This window comes from Papilio machaon, chromosome 2, assembly GCF_912999745.1.
Source record: "Papilio machaon chromosome 2, ilPapMach1.1, whole genome shotgun sequence".
Taxonomy (NCBI): domain Eukaryota; kingdom Metazoa; phylum Arthropoda; class Insecta; order Lepidoptera; family Papilionidae; genus Papilio; species Papilio machaon.
The window spans coordinates 8,057,583-8,076,051 of record NC_059987.1 but is presented as its reverse complement, the minus strand read 5'-3'; the positions used below and the strand labels follow the sequence as shown (position 1 = coordinate 8,076,051).

At 35.6% G+C, this 18,469-nt stretch overlaps 1 protein-coding gene across 2 annotated transcripts; it reads left to right on the top strand.

Moving 5' to 3' along the window:
* Nucleotides 1–624: 624 nt before the first annotated feature.
* Nucleotides 625–17,934, top strand: LOC106716943 (prolyl endopeptidase). 2 transcript variants are annotated; one of them, XM_045680480.1, is made up of 16 exons: nucleotides 625–801; nucleotides 4,934–5,029; nucleotides 9,708–9,931; nucleotides 10,839–11,026; nucleotides 11,385–11,467; nucleotides 11,572–11,714; nucleotides 12,560–12,719; nucleotides 12,874–12,993; nucleotides 13,765–13,845; nucleotides 14,043–14,228; nucleotides 14,805–14,918; nucleotides 15,713–15,861; nucleotides 16,606–16,818; nucleotides 17,007–17,146; nucleotides 17,259–17,452; nucleotides 17,701–17,934. In XM_045680480.1, the coding sequence occupies exons 1-16, from the start codon at nucleotides 658–660 to the stop codon at nucleotides 17,764–17,766; spliced, it is 2,301 nt and encodes a 766-aa protein (XP_045536436.1). In that variant the 5' UTR covers nucleotides 625–657; the 3' UTR covers nucleotides 17,767–17,934. The 2 variants fall into 2 exon arrangements, with proteins under 2 accessions (XP_045536436.1, XP_045536433.1); XM_045680477.1 differs by lacking the exon at nucleotides 625–801 and having other exon boundaries at nucleotides 4,742–5,029.
* The last annotated feature ends 535 nt before the right edge of the window (nucleotides 17,935–18,469 follow it).

The window sequence follows — 18,469 nt, the reverse complement described above, 5'->3', positions numbered from 1 at the left end:
ATAGTGTTATTGTATTAATTGTGCGCCCTTTGCTCCTACTTAGTTTCTGAATCACCAACAGCCTTTCTTCTAAGCAAGCCCTAATGTATCGTCACGGTAAGCACTGACGATGTAGTGTAGCAAGGTAAAGTCCTATTTCGCACTTAAACAAGTCAGAATGTGGACCTCGATTGAAATCAATAGCCTCAGGACACGTAGTACGATTCAATAGACAAACAAGTAAATATTCGTCGTAAGGATTCGATTGCAACCTTTGATCCCGACGAACAATTGCTCGTATAAATATGCATTCAGAACGAAAAATTGGACCTCGCCACCTTAACAAACATTTTGTTTGATAACTACTGACTCCTCCCCTCTTCTTATCTTAAAAAAAGAGAACAATATTACGGCAGTAGAATTCCACGGTAAGAAAAATGACAGCGCTGGTTTTACTTTCATGTGTTGATTATACCTACATGTATGAAGTTTAATTTTATAACTGCAAGCGAACGCGATACATTAATTTAAATAATTTCAGTAAACACTTATTTATGTTTTATCACAATTCCCTCAAAGCACATTGAAGCTATAAAATACGTTGGTAAAATTGAATTTCTGTCATTCTCCGTAAATTTGTATTTGCCTGACACATGACATCTGACAACATTGCGTGAAATGTCAAATTTTATGGCGGTGCGTCGCTTTTCTGCCTATCATTGCAGAATTTACACAAATACTACTAAAATTACGTGTAAACAAACCAAAAAAACTTTACTACAGAAACAGACAAACAGTTTTGTCGAAACTTCTAAAATATTGGTAAGTAAAATTATTTAAATCTCATGTATTTTAAGTAATTGTTAATCATTTCACCGAGTGCTAAATTGCATGAACATTTAAATTTAATAAATGATAAATGTTAATTGAAGTCGCCTTTAGATTCCCACGTTGGAGCCATATTTAACTATAATGATAAATTTCATTATTCAATGAAAAATAGTAGTCAACGATATCATTACTTCATATATGTATATTTTATAACTAAAAGTATTTTATATACTTGGCTTGTAATAAAGCCACGGCTATATAAATCTAACTAGACCTAACAGATTAATCTAAAGTATTATTCAGTTTTCGTCAGAATTTAATTAGACAACTGTATTTTAGACGGTTCAGAATGTACATATCACAATTTTAATATTCAAACTTATGGTATTTTAGTGTAGAAAATTTAAGAGAACCCAATATTACAAATAATGCATACAGTACCTAGATAGATTCAAATTGGAATTATGGTTTAGAAAAAGTTTATGTGTTGCATTAAAGTGAAATTAAATATAGCACAGCATATAAATAAGGCAAAGGGATCTAAATCTTGGGTCATATGTGGAAAATTGTAACAAATTGAAGCAAATAAATGCTTTTAACTTTTAAAATAAGGACAGAACACTAAACTTACTGTAAATCTTATAAATCTACCCACTTTTCCTAATAAAACATTATTAAAGGGTTTCTTAGCATTAAAGTGACATTGAGTAGTTCCAGTTCAATTTGTACTTCATTATAAAATATAAATCAAGTAGATGTATAAATATACTAAAGAAATGTGTCGCTAACAGTTTATGCAAATGATGAGCATACAGAGTCATAACAATTTTATAGTACCCAGTAAACCTTCAGGTTTGTAACTTCGGGAACAAGTAAGTCTTTTTTCCGAAGTGCCAACTCAAGAACCGAGTATTATATCATTCTCACTACAAATTTTACTTAATATTTTATTATAACTACATGCTAAAAGTTGAACAAAATGTTTGAAAATAATTTAAATCTGCAAAATGTCACCATGTAATGTTTACAGTTGAAATTGATAAAATGAGATAAGACTTGCCGTTGTTTGAATAATGCGTATATTTACTTTTTACTTTAATATAAATTATATACAATATTATGTAATTACTGAAGTTACTTTACATAAAAACTTAATATTTAAAAAATGAAAAAAAAAATAGTGAAATATTAATACATATAATTCAGTCATTTTCAGTTCTCTTACACTGCTGTAGAACTGAAAACATTACAATGTTGTATATATACTATTTAAAATTTCTCATGTTATTATAATATTTTTAATTTTTTACAGCCACAAGCTGTCGCTCGCAATTCTGTCCGAGGGGATTAAAAAAACATAACAAGTAGCCTATATGTTCTTCCAAACTATGATCTATATCAGTGCCAAATTTCAACAAAATCCATTGAGCCGTTCTGGAGATGACTTCAAACAAACATCCATCCATCCATCCATCCATCCAAATATTCGCATTTGCAATATTAGTAAGATTAGTGAAATTAATAAAATCTTAATCGGCGTTTAAAAAATTACAGAAGAGCTGGGTTGTGTACAACTTAAAATATTTTTTATAGAGATTCGAACCTCAGTACCACTTAGCTATCATCATACCAGTATCATTTTGTTAGCCACTAAGCTATCACTTTGAAAATCTCAATAGCTATGAATAACTTGTATAGCGTCTCATATTTCATATCGAAGTCTAACAAAGAGAATATGATAAGATAAATCAATAGACAACAAATCACGTTATGTACGATAATGGATGCGTTAACAAGAGAAATTATGTAGAGCATTGAATTTCTAGGTGACACTGACTTATCGATATTCAACACTAGCTGTCGCCCGCGACTCCGTCCCCGCGGAATTAAAACTTAAGGTGTAGCCTATGTGTTCTTCCAGAATATGTTCTACACCTGTGCCAAATTTCATCAAGATCTGTTGAGCCGTTCCAGATACCTTGAAACACCCATCCACCCATCCATCTAAACTTTCGCATTTATAATATTAGTAAACATCCGAAGTATGTATATCGTATTTTATGGTAAAAAAAAAATCGCACATTACTTGACTGGATATGCAATTGTAATTTTTTAAAGTGACGGAACAGTTTCTCGTGGGCCGTGCATTTAGTCAATATGTTTTTTTACAGAAATACTATTCTTTTCTCGCAGTGCATTCAGCGTCTTGATAATTTGCGTATATGCCAATTTTATGCGCTTCATATAACGACAAATGCATCAAACTTGACTCAACAAACGCGATAATCTTACAAACATTTTAGTCCTAAAATTTTTTTTAATCTACAGATGTAGATTAAAGTGCACACACTTCTAATCCAACGCTATTGCCATTTCAAAGTTTCAAATAACTTTCCGACGAGAAATGATAATAAAAAATGCAATTCGACCCCATACCAACAATCGACAGTCCGCGCTAAACAATGTTATGAAATTATAACTTTAATTGTCTCTCAAATTCGTTAGTGTTCGCACTTAGTTTTTTTTTATATTATAAGGTGGAAAACAAGCAAGTGGCCACCTGCTTCGCCGAAACAGCGTAGCTACCGCTGTAGACATCCGCAATTTCAGATTGTCTACCTTTAATCGAAGGAGGAGGGGACGCACAGAAAGAGAATATTTTCCTTTCCTATGCATCCCGTCGTCCGTCAAATACATTGCCCTTTCCCATCCTTTCCTTATAAGAAAAGGGTGGGAAGAGAAGAGGACTAAAATTAGGCCTCCGGCACTTCACTCATCAGACGATACCCGGAATTGCTTCCACAAGACGGCTTCTGTGTGGTCGTGATATTTCACCAGGCGAGCCGGTCCATTCGTGCAACCGATGGTGTAGCTGACGTCTACCACTGTTTAGACTTGGTATGAGAAATGACACTAAGGGTGACCATAGTAGCCAATCAATAACTTCTGAGTTCGGCAGTAAGTCAGCATAATTCCGTACCCGGAATGATCATATAAAAAAATTTTTTACCTACTCATTTGGCCTGTACCGAAATGAAGTTTACGTTTCTAGTAACAACATCCTCGTTAAAACCATACATAATACTTGTCAATAGTTACATTATAACGATTGTTGAAGATATTTAATGTAATCAAAATTTGATTTCGCACACACATCAAAAATAGTTTTGCAAACTATTGTTATTATTGTTTTCCATTGAACTTCGAACCCAAAACTTCGGTCTCCAAGTAGCAACCTCGGTTGATATTGAGCTATTAGGATGCGAAAGAACGATGGAAAAGTTAAATAATAATTCGTAATCTTTCTTCATATGTATATTATTTAGGTAGTTATAAAAAAACTCGAAGCCATTTAAGGAATATTTTTGTGCGAAACTTGAAACTTGTTTGACATCTCCCTGACCTTTAAAACTTTATTTTTTGTAAAAAAAAACAAGATGCAATTATGGATTGTGTTTTTTAAAATCAAAGATGATCGATTATTTTCAAAATCAATATTTAGGATTTTTTAATGAAAAAACGACCGCTTGGCCACGATCTCATCTCACCTGATGTTAAGTGGCAATGTCGAAAGATGGTTTGCGGTTTATTTAAGCCTTTTCACTGTACTCTTGAACGCCTTATTACTGTTTACAGGTAACTAAATATTTTCACAGGAATAGAGTATTTACCATAAATATATTTTGAACTTTCATCAATCAATCATTGAAGTTGAACTTTACTCCACAAAATAAACTCTCAAGTTACCGTAGAGTTGGGGATAGCGGTAATCTTCCATAGAACCAATATGCATATAAAATTTTATTTCCTGAAACTTTCCCAAAGAAAAACTGTCGGGTAAACAATAACACTGTTACATAAAATTTATTATCTATACTCGTAATAATTCAAAGTGTCACTGAACACTGGCAGCTAAGATGAATTGTCTGACACAAGAGTAAAAAGAATGAAAAAAGCTTGGATGGCGAGAGCTAACCCGCTGGCTGTCTGTAGCTCTCTAAATATAAAGCGACTGCGGCCGTGGAAGCAGTCAGTCCGTGACGCTCGCTCGCGTCTGCACGGTCTGATAATGTCTCCGTATGTTTATGTTGTGCTTGTGTTGTCAACATGTGCGGTGGTGCAGTGCGCGCACGCCTCGAGGTCCCCCTTGAACATGAGCTTCGTGTACCCGGTGGCGCGGAGGGACGAGTCCGTCGTCGACGACTACCACGGCACCAAGGTAAGCAGTTCGATGCTCTAATGATTCACAAAAATTCATTGTAATAAGCTTTTAACAATCTAGACACGTAGATCGTCACAACCGATGAGAGATGGTCAAATAGCGAGTTATTTTTAACATTAATCAGACATAATAGACAGGTAACTTAGGTTAGGTTTTCAATGTTTATTTTGAGGTACTGAAACTACTTACGACGATTTGGGTTTTTCGGCAAAGCATCATAATTTTTTTCTGATCTCAATGCAGCTTTTGGATACAAAAACAATATCTATATATATAAAAGAAAGTCGTGTTAGTTACACTATTTATAACTCAAGAACAGCTGAATCGATTTGACTGAAAATTGGTGGGCAGGTAGCTTAGAACCAGGAAACGGACATAGGATAATTTTTACCCCGTTTTCTATTTCTTATTCCGCGCGGACGGAGTCGCGGTTAAAAGCTAGTTATTAATATTCTGGACTGGTTAAACTAACAGTATACTGAAAATTTTTTGCTTACGGTTTCGCTTTTAATTTACTCTTTTATCGATCGTGCCTCCCATTAATAGACTTTGTGATAGAAGGCGGCAAACCAAAAAGCGGGTCATCTAAAATGATCGTTAAGTGACCGCTTTCCATATGCATCTGTGACAAGGAAATGCGCTAAGTTGCAGATGCATTGTCTACATAAAAAGGATGTGACGAACAGAAAAAAAACCGTTCCATTCCCTCTCCCGTCAAATCTCGTCGTGGTATTTGCGTTGTTTGTAGGCTCTACGACTCTTATGATGTTTTTGCTACTCACTTATACAATTCTTCGTTTCTTCTGCTGTGTGGTTTTTAATAATTTAACAGCTAGCAGAGCGTTAAATAATGTTTCAAATCGGTTTATTCAAATTATTTTTCTTTGCAGCTTTGAAAATTATAATAGGCGGACTATGACTGAAATGAGATGTTATGATCATTTTACAAATATACTCTGCTCAATCTAAAAAAAGTACATTTATAAGTATATTTCTGGACATAAAACTCTTGTACTATAAAGTACTCTTTTTCGCATTCACACTTAGTAAAGTCTCCGTTTGTTACCGCAAAAGGAAAGATAAAAATACTCTAGAAGATGCGCCGTCTTATCCTATAAAACTCAACAACCTAGGAAGCGAGGCAGTGGCATGAGGAATTAAAAAAAGTTATGGTACATTCATATACAATTATTACTATATCATGCATCTTCAAATGTAATCTCGTCTGATTTGAGACGTTTTCCTTAACAAAATTCCTTCAACACAACTCCAATAAATTTATTTACATAAAATAATAATATCAAGTTGTTTGTGCGAGCTTTTATATTGTCCTGTTGTTTAGAAATTAAATACGAATGCCCAAAACAAAAAACAGAATGTGTTTGATGAGACCAATCTTAAGCCTAACAAAAACGATTAGGTACAATATTGTTTGATTGAATCGATAGGAAGTCCCTACCTAATGTAGAGTTTCCGGATGTAGAGACGACTGGTGCTTACTAATGATTAACATCGGAAGGTACCATAAATCCTATATTTATGGTACCTTCCGATGTTAATCTTTATCATGTATTCAAGCAAGGAAACTTTATATAAAGTAGGCTTCCACGACACGTTTCTGGGGATGGCGATGTGCGGATCGAACAACGTCCGTGTTCTGCACACTGACTGCAATTTCGCGCTGTGGAAACCCGCCTTTAAAGTGTTATACTAAAGCTAAAGTATTATTATATTACACTTTCATGATCCACAGGATTTTTAGGAAAAAAGTGTCAAGTTATTTATCACCTTTAAAAAACAGCAATATTTACATAAAAAGCCTATCGAAAACTGATCATTTTTGATGATCATCCAAAATCATTGCAATAACTTCATGTATCCGGGTTCGATGAACTGTCTCTGTAAAAAAACTATGGCGAAAGAATAAAAAAAACCTCAGCTTGTTATTGACCTTTACCTTTATGAATATCAGAATATTATAATTACAAACCTGTTTCTTGTAATTGCCTCGTAATATTTATTGGATGCGACTATCATAGAAAGCAATAAATTTCTACATTATTTTTATACAATCATTGATTGACTTGAACATTAGAATAATCCGTAACGATTGCAAATAATAATTATAAAAATTAATATAAAAAAATGTAAACGTATCTAACAAGATTATTGGCTGATTAAAATACGTATGCAATAATGTATTTGTAGGTAATAATAATAGTTTATAATTAGTTAATAGTTTATAGCTAATAATTAATACATGGCTTGCAAATCACCACAGTATAAACAAAGCATTTAGCTTCAAAGTTAACCAATGTGGTATTTATTTTTACTTACGTTTATTATAATTATGTAACAACTAGCTATCGCTCGCGACTCCGTCCGCGCGGAATTAAAAAAACGTAATAAGTATCCTATGTGTTCTTCCAGACTATGTTTTACATCTGTGCCAAATGTCATTAAGATCCGTTGAGCCGTTCCGGAGATACCTTCAAACAAACATACATCCATCTAAACATTCGCATTTATAATATTAGTAAGATTTACTATGAACACATGTTACTTGCCTTGTTTGCTTGACTGCTTAAAATTTATTTTTCCGCAATTGTTCTCTATAAAAGGATCTTTATAATTTTACTCCATTTTGCTATGGTTTCAATCAATTAGCGCTTTTAAACATGAATTCGTAAAGTTAAAAAAATCTCAGTATTCGCGTTTCTGAGAACGAAAAACAAATTTTCCAGGCCAGGTGTGTTCCGGGTAATCTTCAGATATGGACGACGTAATGGACCGATTTTGACGAGACTTTGACGACAAGGTAGCTGATGCCCCCGGGAATAATATAGGGCTACTTTTTTAATTCTGCGATAACAAAGTCGTGTGTGACCTTTAGTAAGGCAATATGTTTACACTTTACAATCTCGATTCACTTTTAAATAAACGTCATGTTACATTTATCCTTGTCAATTAACTTAAAATACTGATATAAAATCTTGTCGTTATAAGTAACCTTGCAACACTATATCGAGGATTTTTCCTGGCATTATGCATAAAGTTTACATACGAAGCTTGTTTACCTTACAGAATAGCGAAGGGTTTAGCAGCCTATATGCTACTCAGTATGCGAAACTCGTCGAAAATGTTCACTCGTCAATTGTATTGTTGTCACGAACGAACGAGGAGTCGAACTCGACGATACTTTGTTATGTATCGAAGTATAATCTGTAACTAACAATTGCCCGCGACTTTCCGCGCGGGATGAAAAAAAAATAAGAGTAATAAATATAGCCTATATCACCCGGGGATAGTGTAGCTTCCGAACAGTAAAATAATTTTTCTAATCGGTTCATTAGTTTCGGAGCCTATTCAATACATACAATCAAATTTCTACCATCGGACGTTCAGACATACGGCTTGAATCCATCCTTATGTAGTAGAAGTGCCACGCGTTCGAACGAAAAGGTTTAAATCATCGTTCCTTGTGCGTACTGCAACGGATTGGAATAAGTTTGTGGTGTCAGTTTTTCCGTCCAAGTACGACGTGGAGGCTTTCAAGAGTAGAGTGAATAGGCATTTACAAAGCTAGCGCATACCATCTTTAGACGACATCATCACCTCATCGGGTGGGATCGTGGTCAAGCGCTAGCTTTTTCAATATATAAAAAACAAATCTTTCCTCTTTATAATATTAATTATAGATATTTTTTTTCTATTTTTATTTTATTTAAAATAACTGCATAGCATATGTAGAAATGAGATCCATTTTATTATGTATCTACCATTGTGCATGGATTACATTAAATTATTGTTAGTGACCGGCGAGTATTAATATAATTCTTATGTTTTTTTATTAATTTCATACAATAAAAAACCTTTTTCGCAATTGTAATTTTTTTTTTCATTTTCACGTTCATTGAACATTGCTTTGTACCGAACAATACTGCTGCCCTAGAAATAACTTCGCTCGAAATCACACTCGCTTTTTGTCTATAAAGTTTTTATTACAAATATTAACAATAATAGACAATGGTTGCTCTATTTATTACATTAAAAGAATTGAACATAGTAAATAAGACACAATCAGTTCACCGAAACCAGTATAATTTTAAAAAGGAGTCAACGAGAAAAAAACTTTATGAATCTCTGTGTTAGTCTATCATCTATTGATAATATTTTTAACGTACTAGCTTTTACCCGCGACTTCGTCCGCGCGAAATAAAAAAAATGCACACAAGATAAAAAAGTTCCTATGTCCGTCTCCTAGTTCAAAGCTACCTCCCCATCAATTTTCAGCTAAATCAGTTCGACCGATCTTGAGTTATAAATAGTGTAACTAACACGACCTTCTTTTATATATATAGATAACTAACTTTTACCCGCGACTCCGTCCGCGCGGAATAAAAAATAGAAAACGGGGTAAAAATTATCCTATGTCCGTTTCCTGGTTCTAAGCTACCTGCCCACCAATTTTCAGTCAAATCGATTCAGCCGTCCTTGAGTTATAAATAGTGTAACTAACACGACTTTCTTTTATATATATAGATGAAAGAGAAGAAATAATTCAAGAGATAATAAAATAAGTGCAAGCGCCCAAGCTATAAATTATCTCTCAACAGTCAAAGTATGTTTCGTAAATTTTCACTAATTATATTTAGTTATTTCTTAACTTGTGCAGATCCATGACCCTTACCGTTGGTTAGAAGATCCTGACTCCAATGAGACCAAAGAGTTTATAGAGGCGCAGAACAAGATAACGCGGCCGTTCCTCGACGCGTGCCCCGTTAAGGCGGACATCAGCGCCCGTCTCACTGAGCTTTGGAACTACCCTAAGTACTCGTGCCCCTTCCGAAGGGGTGATAGGTATTTCTTCTACAAGAACACCGGCCTGCAGAACCAGAAGTAAGTCCATCTCACAGTCGTATAGCTACTTAATTGCAGACTATTATCATATTAATTTTAGATAATTTCCAATTACCTAGTATCAAAAGTAGGCCTACGTTACCCCTTAAAATTGGTGTTGAATTAAATGAAAATTCAAATAAAAATACATATGAAGAGGTACAGTTGTAAGACTAGCTTTTGCCCGCGACTCTGTCTGCGCGGAATTGAAAAAAAGCTTAATAAGTAGCCTTTGTATTCTTCCAGACTATGTTCTATATCTGTGCCAAATTTAATCAAGATCTGTTGAGCCGTTCTGGAGGTACCTTCAAACAAAAAAACATCCATTCATCCTTCTAAACTTTCGCATTTATAATATTAGTAGCATTACTGTTTTGCTCGAAGTATCAAATCAATCTGCTGGGTAGTATAAAATATTACAGTCTGGTATAGATTAACGACTAAGCATTTACAAATTAAATTAGAATTAATTAGTGTTTGTCTAGCATTTTTTCTATCGCAAGCACGTATAATCCGATCGGCACGCACAGTCTTCCAATTTGTACAAGCGGAAAACATGACTGCGGAAAACAGCACATCCGTATATTAGCGCTTACATCACCGTTTTGTTAATTTTTATTTATTGGTATTATATTTAACACATATCTTGTTAAGTGTATCGTCTAACTGGTCCATATACATTTGGGATACCCCTTCTTGATATTGTCGGTTTTACAAACGTAACGTAAACTTCCTTTCCGTCTTTTTTTATTTCGTATATTGTTGGTAACTCACATAGAAAAACCTATAAAGAATACAAATATGAAGATATAGGCGAATGTGAGTTCTATGGAGATCCGCGACTTATCTTTCTACAAAACATCCCCTTCATACTTGTAACGTGAGGAATGTGTCTGTTCTCGGTCAGTGTACTGTACGTACAAGACAGTCTGGACGGTGAGCCTCGCGTCTTTCTCGATCCTAACGCGCTGTCAGCGGACGGCACTGTGGCATTGTCCGGCAGCCGCTTCACCGAAGACGGCTCCACATTCGCGTACGGCCTCTCTGCCAGCGGCTCCGACTGGATCACCATACACATCAAAGATGTCGCCACCGGTTAGTGAACAACTATTATCAATAATTTAGTCCCACTGTCTATACCATTTGCTGTGTCCGGCACAAACCCATCTTCTTTCTTATTAAAAATATCATCATCATCTTCCAGGCCTTATCCCACTCAGTTGGGACGCACAAGGTTTTTTCAACCTTAATGTTTTAGCTTATTTTTTATGTTAGGCTGTCTGTCTGTCTCCAACCCTATATAGGAATATATGGGCTGAATACTTTAAAATAACTTCTAAAAATACACCAACAATAAAAATGAGTAATTTAAACATTATAAACAGAACAAAACTTTGATCTCTTGTCATTTGTTAGTGATAAGAAACACTTAATTCTGATTTACATATTACAGGTGAGGACTATCCTGAAGTATTGGAAAAAGTTAAATTCGCCTCCATGTCCTGGACAAAAGACAACAAAGGATTATTCTATTCTGTAAGTATTACGAACAAGTCTATAAAAACTTGATATGAAATAGCATGTATTTACTATGGCCGTTATTGATTTTTTTAATATATTTATTTGCGGTGCTATTTCAGCGGTATCCGGACGCGTCGGGCAAAGCGGACGGTTCCGAGACTGAGGTGAACCGCGACCAGAAGTTGTGTTACCACCGTCTTGACACACCGCAGTCCGAAGACGTCGTAGTGGTGGAATTCCCTGAGGAACCACTTTGGAGAATGTAAGTGAAAATTTAGTAAGAAAAAATTGTTCTAACTACTGTTTAAGTGTGACAGGTTCAGTTCCACTAAGGTTCTCAAGTAATAATCATGAAGCTAGTGGAAAAATGGTTTAATTAGGACATGAAATGTATGTCAAGAACGTTTTATATGTCATAGTTTACCTTTTATTTATATTTTTTGCATACATATTACCCTGTTGTCAACAGAGATATAAATACGCAAATGCGGAGTCAAGAGAAACGCTCGTAGGTTCATTTCTATTTATAGTTTCTTAAAGTACTTCATAATTGTAAATCAGTATGTACTTGTAAAATATAATTATGCATAGCTAATTACTTTAGCGTTGTGCTTAAAATTTATGTACATATGGTAATTACTTTAATTAGTGGAAAAAAACCGTGTTTATATATTTTTATTAGTATATGTATATTTACTTAATCATTAGATTATTTCTATAATTTGATATGTTTAAACAAACAGAATTGAAAGTTAATATTCTATTAACTAATCCATTCTCAAGCTAACGTTCAACAATTTAAATTACTAGCTGTTGCCCGCGACTCCGTCCGCGCGCAGTTAAAAAATGGGGGGGGGTTATGAAAAATAGATGTTGGCCGATTCTCAGACCTACTGAATATGCTCACAAAATTTCATGAGAATCGGTCAAGCCGTTTCGGAGGAGTACGGGAACGAAAACTGTGACACGAGAATTTTATATATTAGATTATAAAAAAGAACAGTTTAAATTATTCAACAATAGATGGCGCTTTTCTTAACTTATTTAATAATCTAGATGGCGCTGATGTGTAACTTACATATATGTAGGAACTTTGTATGTGTACAGTGGTGCGGAGGTGTCCGACTGCGGGCGCTACTTGCTGGTGTCTCCGGTACGAGATTGTCGCGACAACTTGCTGTACTTTGCGGACCTCTCCAAGCATCCAGAGATCACAGGTCTGCTGCCACTCACACAGATCGTGCACAAATTTGAAGCTGACTACGAGGTGATTTAGACTCTATTACTGTAACGTAAGGTTGTTTTTTATTTGTAGGTAGACATATCGACATGTTGAAACAATAAACAAAAACTTACTAATCCACTTCGATGGGTTATTACTTTATTTTTTATTATAGTTTTTTTAATGTTTTGTATTACAGTACATCACAAATGAAGGCTCTGTGTGTATATTCCGTACGAACAAGAACGCACCAAACTATCAGCTGATCAAGATAGACTTGCACGACCCCGCAGAGGAGAAATGGCAGACTTTAATACCTGTAAGTTACACTCTATTAAATTAAATAATTCTTTTTTATTATCTAATATATAAAATTCGCGTGTCACAGTTTTCGTTCCCGTACTCCTCCGAAACGGCTTGACCGATTCTCATGAAATTTTGTGAGCATATTCAGTAGGTCTGAGAATCGGCCAATATCTATTTTTCATACCCCCTCCCATTTTTTTTTAACCGCGCGGACGGAGTCGCGGGCGACAGCTAGTTCAATTATATAATTTTTACACTTGAACCTAATTAAATATGAAACTTATATAAGGGTGAGTTATTATCCAGTCTTTACGGACTACCTCCATCATCATCAACCTGACCTTATCTCTTAGTGTCGTCACAGTATGTACTCCTCCATACATCTCTATCAGCCGTCATATCTGGATTTACCCCCTTTTTAGACATATTCACACATGGACACATGGACGGACTTCCTCCATAAGCGAGAAATTTTGGTTAGAGAGAAACTTTTATAAGCGAGAAATTTTTTACTGTATATCTTTGGATTAATTTGGATGGATAGATGGATGTTTGTTTGAATATATCTCCAGAACGGATCAACAGATTTTGATGAAATTTATCACAGATGTAGAACATAGTCTGGAAGAACACATAGGCTACTTAAGTTTTTTAATGCCGAGCAGACAGAGTCGCGGGTGACAGCTAGTTAATACATAAATGTTTTAATTATTATTAAGCTCTATTTTATATTTATACAGATTGCAGTTACGTTTTAGGGAATAAATTATTTTTTTTATTGCAGGAACACCCTAGAGATGTATTGGATTGGGCTTCGGCAGTAGACAATGATAAACTTGTAATTCATTACGTCAGAGATGTAAAGGTAAGAGACCTTGTTTAATAATTTAAGACTAGTAATTTAACCCCAACTTTCCTCAGATATTATTTGAATATTCCTGCATTTTATGCTGTAATGACTGAAAATAGACCCAGAAGTTTTTAATTTTATCTGGAATGAATAATATTTTACTACTAGATTGTCCTTTAGATTTTAAAATTTCATTTTTTTTTTCTTTCCAGAGTGTCCTGCAGCTGCACGATATGAAGTCAGGTGAACTGATCCAGACATTTGAGCTGGACGTGGGCTCTGTTGTGGGCTTCTCCGGTAAAAAGAAGCAGTCTGAGATCTTCTACCATTTCATGTCCTTCCTCACTCCAGGCATCATCTACCATGTCGACTTCACTAAGAAGCCTTACAAACCCACTGTGAGTAAAAACAGTTAACACGTTAAAAGCTACTACGATTTTCTTGTAGGAAAGTGAACTTGCCAGTCGAATCGGTAGCATTCAAAGTGTTAAGAAGTTAATCTTCTCTGAACACTACTTCTAGATAGTATTTTTTTTTATATATTACAAGGTGGCAAACGAGCAAGCAGCCACATAAATTCGCCGAAATGGCGAAGCGACCGCTGCCCATAAACATTCGCAATTGCAGATGCGTTGTCTAACCTCAATCGACGAAGGAGGAGACACACAAAAAGAGAATATTTAACCTTCCTTTGCATCTCCTCCATCAAATCCACCTCCCCTTCCCATCCTTTCCTTATAAGAAAAAGGTGGGAAGGGAAAGAGGACTAAGATTAGTCCTCCAGCACCACACTCATCAGACTGTACCTGGAATTACTTCCACTTGACGCCTGTCTTCTGTGAGGTCGTGGTATTGAAGCGGGCGAGCCGGACAATTCGTGCATCTGATGTTGTTACTGACGTCTACTATTGTCTGCTTGCTTTGTCTATCGTACTTCACGGGTTTTCTTTCAATGCAATGTTGTAATGTTTCAGGTGTTCAGAGAAGTGAAAGTGAAAGGTTTTAATGCATCGCAGTATGAAGCAAAGCAGATATTCTACTCCAGCAAGGACGGCACCAAAGTTCCTATGTTTATTGTCTCCAAAAAGGTATTAATTTCTTATAAAAAAAAACTACTTATTTTAGACATGATAATGAACGAATTCTTGTTCTATGTTCTATATAATTAATAATGACAAAGTAAGTAAAAATAATCCTCAAATACTGAAGAGCCAGCAATCAAGGTGTACAGCGCCATCTGTTATTAAAAACTAGAGCTGTAGAAAAAAAGAAATTTAGAGCTGTAGAAAAAAAAGAAATTTAGAGATGTAGAAAAAAAAAGAAATTTAGAGCTGTAGAAAAAAAAGAAATTTAGAGCTGTAGAAAAAAAAGAAATTTAGAGATGTAGAAAAAAAAGAAATTTAGAGATGTAGAAAAAAAAAAGAAATTTAGAGCTGTAGAAAAAAAAGAAATTTAGAGCTGTAGAAAAAAAAGAAATTTAGAGATGTAGAAAAAAAAGAAATTTAGAGATGTAGAAAAAAAAGAAATTTAGAGATGTAGAAAAAAAAAAGAAATTTAGAGATGTAGAAAAAAAAGAAATTTAGAGCTGTAGAAAAAAAAGAAATTTAGAGATGTAGAAAAAAAAAGAAATTTAGAGATGTAGAAAAAAAAGAAATTTAGAGATGTAGAAAAAAAAAAAAGAAATTTAGAGCTGTAGAAAAAAAAGAAATTTAGAGCTGTAGAAAAAAAAGAAATTTAGAGATGTAGAAAAAAAAGAAATTTAGAGATGTAGAAAAAAAAGAAATTTAGAGATGTAGAAAAAAAAAAGAAATTTAGAGATGTAGAAAAAAAAGAAATTTAGAGCTGTAGGAAAAACTATAATAATGTTTACCGTATGTACCAGGATCTGCCTCGTGATGGGTCTCGTCCAGCGCTGCTGTACGGCTACGGCGGCTTCAACATCAACGTGCAGCCCAGCTTCAGTGTGACGCGGCTCGTCTTCATGCAGCACTTTGACGGCGTCGTCGCCATTCCCAACATACGCGGCGGCGGGTACGGAATAACACATTTGCTTTATATTTTATACTTGTTGAACTTATTAACTTATATCCAATACTAGCTTTTACCCGCGACTCCGTCCAAGCAGAATAAAAAATAGAAAACGGGGTAAAAATGATCCTATGTCCGTTTCCTGGTTCTAAGCTATCTGCCCACCAATTTTCAGTCACATCGATTCAGCCGTTCTTGAGTTATAAATAGTGTAACTAACACGACTTTCTTTTATATATATAGATGAGAAAGTGACAGAAAGATGATGTTTAAAAGAGAGGATTTACGACCATCCATTTTTATTTGTCATTCAAAATGTCTTTGTTGTGACTTTAGTATAAACATTTCAGTCAATTCCTTTGCGCAATATCTATTGTAATTGCCTTCTGTTAATTTAATTTGTGTTCAAATTTTATGATCATACATAATGTTTCGGTGGAGCGTCGGTGGCTCAGGGGTTAAGCACTTTACTTGCAATGTGCATGTCCTGGGTTCGAATCCCGCCATGTACCAATGTGTTTTTCGATTTACATATGTACATTTATCCGATGTTCTTACGGTGAAGGAAAATATCATGATGCTGCACATATCTGAGAAGAAATTCAATGATATGTGTGAAGTCAACCCGCACTGGGTCAGTGTGGTTGATTATGTCCTAGTCACCCCTAAATTAGGGTAGGTTCTGAGCCTCTCAGTGGGGTCATATAGTGAGCTGATGATGACATTAATGTTTCTGTATGTATGCAGGGAGTACGGCGAGCGGTGGCACAACGCGGGCCGGCTGCTGAACAAGCAGAATGTGTTCGACGACTTCCAGGCGGCGGCGCAGTACTTGGTGACTGAAGGCTACACGCGCCCTGAACTGCTCACTGCACAAGGCGGCTCCAACGGTGGCCTTCTCGTTGCAGCCTGCATCAACCAGCGGCCCGATCTCTTCGGCGCAGCCATCGTACAAGTCGGGTATGTATGTAGTCAAACAACAGGAAGGTGCTAGTGAAAGCGATTGTTCGAGCAATGTTTAAAAAAGACGTTATTCTGAGAATTCCGGTAACATTCGATTTTTAAATGAACGAATTTTCGTACCATGAATACCAGTTATCTAAGTTGTAAATCAACATTTTTATAACGATTTTTGTATCGTGTTGCAGTGTACTGGACATGCTGCGGTTCCAGAAGTTCACGATCGGCCACGCCTGGGTATCGGACTACGGCAGCTCCGACAACAAGACTCAGTTCGAGTACCTGCTCAAGTACTCGCCCCTGCACAACATACGGCCACCTGACAATGGTAAACTTAGAAGAACTAAAATTAATACATTTTATAGAATTGTATTTGATTTCCCATAATTCTTTTTTTTTAAGAATGTGTATGTTTTAATATTTGTGTATGTATGATGCAGAGGGCAGGGCGCAGTACCCGGCGACGTTGGTGCTGTCTGCGGACCACGACGACCGCGTGGTGCCGCTGCACACGCTCAAGTTCATAGCGGCGCTGCAGGCGACCGCTGCGACCAGCCCCGAGCAGCACCGCCCCCTGCTGGCGCGCTTCGACACCAAGGCTGGACATGGCGGAGGAAAACCCACCGCCAAAGTGGTCAGTTACCGTCCTTTGTACATTTAATTTTGGTAGTTTTTAAACTACCTTGTGTCAAGTTCAGTAGTTCATTAGATGATGTATTGATGAAGTGGTCCATGAAATATGAGATTCAAGTTATGAAATTTTCATATTAATTGAGGTAGTGTTAGTTTTTCAAAAAGATGAAAAATCTATAGACGGTAAAAAAGGCCAACGTTTTGTAGCAATTACTGAGAAAATGAATGCTAATGTATGTTTAATTGCAGATTGAGGAGCACACAGATATCCTCTGCTTTATGACGGAGACTCTCGGCCTCAAGTTCGTCAAGTGATGCAACTCCACCGCAAATAGTACACCGAGCTCATTGAAAATAGTATTAATTGTAAATATACCAGGAAGCCAGAATACCAGTCTGATGATTACCTCGGGCGCTGCGGCGCCGGTGATATTGTTACGCATTACTACTATTTTTTTATTGAATAAACATTGTTTTTATTTTCTAAATAGTTTTTGTTTTATTTCTTCCTACTAAGATTAAAGTCAAGCTGTCTACTTTCGCAAAATCTATGGCAGAATATAAAGACCTATAACCTTTTTCTTTTGTCATTTTGTGCGTATGAAGGGTTTACATAACAGGACCTAAAGGGTTATTTAGCGAGGTGGGGAGTTTGTCTTGCTTCAAGGAAAAGGGCAAATTTTTCTGAGTGAAACAAAGCAAAAAGCCCGGGTGTTATTGTTTTTAAATAAAACAATTTATTCGGTTTTTCAACTTTATTATTCCTTACAATATATAGCCAACAGCACGAAGTTGAGTTGGGACTCGCCTCACCCATAATATAATATGAAATATTAGTTCCTTATAATAAAATAAATAAAACACTTCTAATGCCCTTTTGGCTATCTCAATATATCCAATATTTTTTTCTTTATGCGTTGTTATTCTTGTGCAACGTACATCAAGAAATCGTTACAATGGCCTCGATTCATAATCTTTTCAACAACAAAAAAAAGAGACAAACATATCCGTATTAGAT